The sequence below is a fragment of the Nothobranchius furzeri genome, chromosome 11 (assembly GCF_043380555.1).
Source record: "Nothobranchius furzeri strain GRZ-AD chromosome 11, NfurGRZ-RIMD1, whole genome shotgun sequence".
In the NCBI taxonomy this organism is placed as follows: Eukaryota; Metazoa; Chordata; class Actinopteri; order Cyprinodontiformes; family Nothobranchiidae; genus Nothobranchius; species Nothobranchius furzeri.
In genome coordinates, this window is record NC_091751.1 from 16707322 (window position 1) to 16714319 (window position 6998).

Below are 6998 nucleotides of genomic sequence, written 5' to 3' on the forward strand. Positions count from 1 at the left end.
CGCGTCTTGCTTGGGCTTCTCTCCTGGAGGCCCTCAGTCAGACCCATTGTTGACATGTGGCAAGACGCTCCTCGGGGCCAAGCCCCCACAATGCCGCTCAGAAAATGGTCCCAACCCGGAAGTAAGAAAAATTGCAGTTCCACCCTCATCCGCTGGGGGCTGGTACCAGAAAAGAGCAAATCCTCATTGACCCCCATGTTAAAAATGCCATTTTCACAGCAGAAATAAACATGTTTACAGCCTGGTTCAAAAAATGGTTTTTTGTCTAAATTATCTAGTTTATACTCATGACAACTCTGAGGGGGGTGAATTTTTTTCTCACTCTTCTGTTTAAGTGTATTGAAAGCCTAAAATTCTGTATAATTAATGAGCATCCGACACACGTGACCGCCGCCTCAGACCCACGTGACCACATAGCTAGCTCCATGGAAAGGCCTCAGTACAGCCTCGGTCTCTCCTGGAAACTGTGTCGGGATTTTGAGTCTCTGTGCTTGTGAATTCTGTTTTGGATAATATTGGTGCAATTGTTGGACAAAATGACTTGCTGTGGTATTAATTGCACTAATAGAGCGTCCAAGGAGTCTCCACTTCATTTTTTTCGGTAAGTTAAAATCTATATTTGTATTTTATGTCACTGCTGCCTTTAAACTAGCTGAGTTTACCAAAGTAGCTAGCTAACTATCAGTTTAACATGTAGCATGTACTGTTTAACCATGAAATTTAAATGTAAAATACGGTAAAATAATTAATAGGGCATATTTAAATGGGTAATAGGGTAAAACCCAGTGCATTTAAGATAAAAATGGGTTGAAATATGACGGGGCGCGCCGCTTGGGGGGACACTTCTGTGCTCTATTCTTTCATCCGGTAATCCCCAGCGGTCAGGCCGGGCAGGCTGATCGATGCGGCGCCTCGCTGCTGCGGGCTGACCGCTCGTGGAACTCGGAGACAGATCTGACCGGAGAAATACTGCAGCTCGTTGAGAAGTCTATAGGGCATACAGCGTTTCCCTTAAATCCCACTGCCACGCCGACAAGATCCCAAGTTTCTTTGTTTTTGTTGGCGCTGTTTACCGAAGAAGCAGCGGGAATACCAGCAACTTTCATCAGACTCCTAAAGTTAGTTTTTGCAGGGGACCCCCTGTATTTTACTGCTCCCTCCTGCAGTCTTCCCCTATTAAAATTTAAAATGTGTAACTTCATGTATTGGGATGAATGACTAATATTCATGTTAACTAAAACGTTAGGTATTTAGGGGGAAAAAACAAAATAATAAACATTATACAGATGTCAAATAAATCAAACTGTAATTAAACTTTATATTTTCAAAGTCTCGATTCTGGATAAAATCCAACAACATATGCTTTATAAATAAACACTACGCATGGCTTTTACACACACACACACACACACACACACACACACGTTACATTGTGATTTCTTAGTAAATATTCTATTTGGCGAGAGATAAACTTTATTGTATTTATCCTAGTGGATCTATAATTAAACGGGTAAACTAGCAGTAGTACATCCAACATCAAAGAAAGTAAAATGTTATTATCAGGAGAGGGAGAATGATTAAGTGGTTAGCAGCAGTGTGCTAGATGATGGCCCCCTCCATGAGGCCACCACAGCTCAGCAGAACATCGTTGTAGCTTCTTCTGGGGAGAAAAACACTTAGAGAGAAAATAAAGTTAACAGCTGAAATAGCAGGAAATAATACAGTTAAAGAGCAGATTGTAGAAGAAAGAAACCCCTGGGTTAAACTGGTCTGTCTACTGCATAATGCTGAACTCTAACATGTGTCCTCAGGAAAGGACCTGATTGGTGTCCAGAACCTGCTGAAGAAGCACCAGGCTCTGCAGGCTGAGATCACAGGTCATGAACCTCGCATCAAGGCTGTCACCCAGAAAGGAGAGACCATGGTGGAAGAAGGTAGAGCAGGTCTGGTCCTGACATGTTTCTGAGGTGTCTGCAGGTTCTGGCTCACTTTGTTTGGGTCCAGGTCACTTCGCTGGTTCAGAACCCTCGGCCCGTCAGAACATTCTTATCCACCACGTTCTAACACCAGACCTGTTAACCCGACAGCAACAAGTGGCTCCAACTGACGATGAGACCGGGAAGGAGCTGGTTCTGGCTCTGTACGACTACCAGGAGAAGAGTCCTGGAGAGGTCACCATGAAGAAGGGCGACATCCTCACGCTGCTCAACAGCACCAACAAGGTTCGTGTGCCCTTCACAGCCGAGGAACGACCTCCAGCTCAGAGCGAACATCTCCACACCTGCTTTGTGTTTGTGTGACTTTAGGTTGTTTTACTTGAACTCGCGTCTTTAGCTGAATGAGGATGGAGAGACGGGTCGGACCTGGAGCAGGTCGAGGTCTTGCAGAAGAAGTTTGACGACTTCCAGAAGGTTGGACTTTTCCTCCTCTCCGTCTTCCAGCAGCAGCTGTCAGATCAGCTCAGGTGATAATCAGCAGGTGCTTTTGTCCTGCAGGACCTGAAGGCCAACGAGTCCCGCCTGAGGGACATCAACAAGGTGGCATCTGAACTGGAGTCAGAAGGTCTGATGGCTGAGGAGGCTCCTATGGTTCAGGCTCAGGTGAGCGTCACCTGTCTGCAGCAGCTGGTCCCTCTCACTTCCTGGTTTGTTAACTCTGCTCGTCTCTGTTTGTAGCAACAAGAACATCTGGGTTCTGCTCCTGGAAAGGTGCGTGTTGTCCTCCGCCTCCACCAGAACCAGACGTGGTGTTTTTGTTACCACTCATTTGTTTGTTTACAGGATGAAGCCGACTCTAACCCCGGCTTTCCACAGGAGTCGTCAGCAGCACGTCACTGCAGCAGCACGTCATAGCTGCTGATAGGAACCGCTGTGGTCAACAGAACCTTTTCCACCGGAGCCGTCAGCAGCGCGAGTCGGCCACGTCTCAGGAGCAGCATGTCGCGGCCCTTACGCGCCGGTTCTATTTTCTACGCGCGACGCCTCTGAAACGGGTCAAGTTCGACATTTTTGGGGAAGGAAAGACAGGAAATCGGACGCGGAAATTGAGAGAAGCTACCGAGATTTTCAGAATAAAGAACGTACTGCTTTCCGGTTGCTTTACTTTTAAAAAAGGTTACTAACTGAGCGGTCCCGTGAGAAGTTTTCACACAGCTAGCGGTCTCCTTTGTTTTTCAGGTCCGTATTGGCGATTATAAAACGGACAGAACATAAAACACAAACCATGTTGTAGTTTTCTCGTGCTTGTTGTTGTATTTACTGACGAAGTCACTCGAGTGACTTTGTGCTCGGTCGGTGACAGCTGCTCCCCTGCTGCTTCGCGTCTCGTGGGAAGGGCCAAGCAGCAGCTTACGCGAGCAAGACGTGCTGCTGCAGTAACGTGCTGCTGACGGCTCCCGTGGAAACCCGGGGTAACACGGCGTCACCCTAGAAGGTGAGTTCATTCAGCTGATCAGAGGTCACCTCTGATGGCCGCAGTCACGGCCGACCGTGCTGAAATCACACAGGAATTCAGGTGACCCGGCAGGCACCAGGTGCTGGTGAAAGTGGGGACATGTCAGCTGGTTGCCATGGCTACAGTTATCTTTATGCATCTGTATGACTGCTGACTGGTGTGTGTTTCCTGTGACCTTTGACCTCAGACCGTACGGTTGGGCGTTCAGACGACGGCTAACTTTAATTCCATCAAGGTAAGAGGAAGCTCTTCCCTTCCTGTCTGAGCGATCCGTCTCCAGGTTTCCTCGTCCGGCGTCCAGCCCGCTGGCGTCCACCTTCATCTCACTGGGTTTGGTTTCTCTCCAGGAGCTGAACAACCGCTGGCGCTCGCTGCAACATGCTGGGCAGCGCCCATGAGGTGTAGCGCTTCCACAGGTACCCCGCACACTTATGCGCCGCTTACGGGTCAGTAGAGTTTGGACCCACACTCAGACGGAGTTCTGATGTCTTCTCAGAGACGCTGATGAGACCAAAGAGTGGATCGAGGAGAAGAACCAGGCCCTGAACACAGACAACTACGGCCACCACCTGGCCAGCGTTCAGGCTCTGCAGCGTGAACATGAAGGCTTTGAGCATGACCTGGCAGCTCTGGGTGATAAGGTCCGCTTTCCTGATTGGTACCAGGACCCGAGTTGTCTCTGGAGACACGTTCTTCATGGTTCTGGTGACTCCACCCCAGCCGTTCCTGATCAGCAATCAGCGGGGTGCTTTCCTATTTAAGGTGGATGGAGGACACAATTTGACGCCAGAAGATTGCCTCAGTTTTGGTAGTAACCAGCCACTCGTGTTACCTCTAGTGTTCCTAGGATTAATGTTATTTCGTAGTGTTTTTGCTCTTATATTGGATTTACCATTCTTCAGGATTCCTGTCGACCTCATTGGATACTGACCTCTACTCCAGGATTTGGATATTCAACACACGGACCTTATCACCACCCTCCATAACCCACCTCTCATCTCACCCAGTGCCCCATCCACCAGGACGCCCCGCTTCTCTCCACCTCTGCTCCCTCTCCTGCGCTTCCTCTCTACCTCTCCCTCCTCCAGCCAACACATACACCCACCACAGTAAGTCTGCTGAACACCTCTGCCTGCCTACAATGGATTTTGAAACCAGAACCTAAGCTCACCTGTGTTCTCCCTCCTCCAGACGCTGAGCTGTTGTTGCAGTTCCAACCACAGACTTATCTGTGCACCTTAAGTTCCTCCTTATAAATAAATCATTTTTTCCATCATTTTTTGGTCAGTGTTGTATTCTGCATGTCTTGGGTTAAGTACCTTCCTCCAAACATGACACTCCTCTTCAAAGAGCAAATCTGTTCAGCACATTCTGACAGACAGACCACCATTCTTCTGTCATGATGCTGTACAGGACATTTTTAGAGTTTTTCTTTTTAAAGATAAATATGATTACATTTAAATAGCAATACTTTCACATTATCATTTTCCCACACTTCTGTATAACTGTATTTTGTTGTTTTTCAATAAAGAATGACAAACTAAGTTTGGATTTGTTGCACACAAATATATATCTGTAAAAAATATCTACAAAACTAATGTATACATAACAAGTATGATTGGGTTTTGCAATACGGCACTATTTTAGTAAGAGTTTTAAACCAAGTAAAGTTAGTAAAGAACACATTTCTATTGTCTGCTAAGAAACTGTTGGGATTTAAAATGGGCCTGTTGTACAAATAACTTGTAAATTATTATTCCTCACTTTTGTCTTAACCAAAGAAATTCCAGTAATTGAGCAAAAACATTTATTTTTAACACTACATTTTATAAAACAGGGCGCAAAGTGTCGGCACATGTATGTATGTCGATGGTCCACCCCAACCAAACCAAGAGACACAGACGTCAGGGAGGCCAAGGTTGTCTCTGCAACTCTCTGGGCACCACGCCTCACGTAGCTGTCTCCAATTATCCAAATGGCTATGGAGAAAAAATAACAGGTTTGTCATAATTGTTTAAAGTACAAAACCCCACATGAAGTGGTGAGACAGGTATGTGGAACTTACACTTGCTGCTTTGCATAGCTGATGTTGGAGACACACAGGCTGCCATGGTGACATTTAAACAGATCTAACAAAAAAATAAAAATGAAACTTAAAAACTCCCAGACCTCATGTCATATTTACTAATCAGCTATGGCTGATTTATTGTTTGGATCACAGTGATTTACACTAATTCTAATATATTTTTATTTCTATTATACATACATACTTTTTAACTGTTATTTTCGCATGACTGTTATCAGGCTCTCTTGTTCTGGTTCTCATGATAACTCTGTGTCTTCCAGTAAGTTATCTTGTGCTTACTTCATCTGTAGAATGTCTCTTTACTTTTGGTAAATTGTACTGAGTCCAGAATAAAGACTAGTTGGCTGTACAAGATACAAACAAGTATAACATTTTGGAAATATATGAAATGTATTTACGCTGCTAATTTAGCTCGAATACTAATAACTGCAATATTTTCCGGACTATAACTCGCACTTTTTTACATTTTCTGGCAGGTCCTGCTACTTATACTCCGGAGCGACTTATATAACAAAATATGTAGGCTACACCGCGCTGCTGCGGGCCGACTCCGACCCACACAAGAATGAGTTCCCCTGTCCCGCTGGGAGGGTTTCAAACACCGCCAGCATCTGTTAGAGCCTGTGGCGGGGTGCTGAGGGCCGGCTCCAGCCCAGGAATGAGCTGTCCTCGCCGGCCGGGAGGGTTTGAAACACCGCCATCCTCTCCTCTGCTGGCTGTTGTTCATTCTGTTATGGTTACCGGTGCTTGTGTTGCTATGTGAAACGCTTGGTCTCAGATTTTGTAAGAAAGATAATAAAATGTCCCCCCAAAATACGACTTAAATATATTTTCTCTTATTCATGATACATTTAATGGCTGGTGCGACTCAGGAGTGATAGCGCCGAAAAAAACTACTGAAAACTTGCTCAAAGCAAAATGTATTCATTACGGAAATAAATTATAAACTTACCGATTTAAAACTTTTTTAATACAGGTACTTCTCACGAACAGGCGCAGAAAACCTCCACCTAAACTCCGTGTGAGGTTCAGGTCGATGGGTGTTCCAGTTAGCTCCGGTTGGGTTGAAGCTAGGTGGCTACATCCGTTAGCTCGGCTCCCACCTCCGCTTTAGCTTTGGGTTAGCCAGGGTTAGCTTCAGGTTAGCTCGTAGCTAGTTCGCCTGGGTGTGGTCACTCGAGCCCAGCCTTACAGCCCCACCCTCAGCGCCTCCTCTCTTCCCTTTTATGGAATTGTCTGGGCTGGACGGAACCTGTGACACGGTCAAAATGGCGGTGGTGGACACCTCCCATTATGGACAGATAACGTGTTATTGAAGCCTATGGAATCGAATTGTCCAGTATATGTACAGTCTATGCTCGGGGCGCGTCTTGCTTGGGCTTCTCTCCTGGAGGCCCTCAGTCAGACCCATTGTTGACATGTGGCAAGACGCTCCTCGGGGCACGTCTTGCTTGGGCCT

At 46.2% G+C, this 6998-nt stretch overlaps 1 protein-coding gene and 1 long non-coding RNA gene across 5 annotated transcripts; one reads left to right on the top strand and one right to left on the bottom strand.

Moving 5' to 3' along the window:
* Positions 1–433: 433 nt before the first annotated feature.
* On the top strand, positions 434–4729 carry LOC139073070 (spectrin alpha chain, non-erythrocytic 1-like). Of its 4 annotated transcripts, none has more exons than XM_070556026.1 (11): positions 434–601; positions 1812–1934; positions 2005–2222; positions 2307–2411; positions 2496–2600; positions 2676–2708; positions 3641–3688; positions 3801–3869; positions 3950–4261; positions 4356–4562; positions 4645–4729. In XM_070556026.1, the coding sequence occupies exons 9-11, from the start codon at positions 4054–4056 to the stop codon at positions 4707–4709; spliced, it is 480 nt and encodes a 159-aa protein (XP_070412127.1). In that variant the 5' UTR covers positions 434–601; positions 1812–1934; positions 2005–2222; positions 2307–2411; positions 2496–2600; positions 2676–2708; positions 3641–3688; positions 3801–3869; positions 3950–4053; the 3' UTR covers positions 4710–4729. The 4 variants fall into 4 exon arrangements, with proteins under 4 accessions (XP_070412127.1, XP_070412128.1, XP_070412129.1 ...); XM_070556027.1 differs by having other exon boundaries at positions 2088–2222; XM_070556028.1 differs by lacking the exons at positions 4356–4562; positions 4645–4729 and having other exon boundaries at positions 3950–4097.
* Positions 4730–5385: 656 nt separating this feature from the next.
* LOC139073071 (uncharacterized) lies at positions 5386–6624 on the bottom strand. The gene is made up of 3 exons (XR_011521875.1): positions 6492–6624; positions 5519–5582; positions 5386–5432 (listed from the first exon to the last, which is right to left on the bottom strand). It is a non-coding gene; the product is annotated as an uncharacterized lncRNA (long non-coding RNA).
* Positions 6625–6998: the final 374 nt, after the last annotated feature.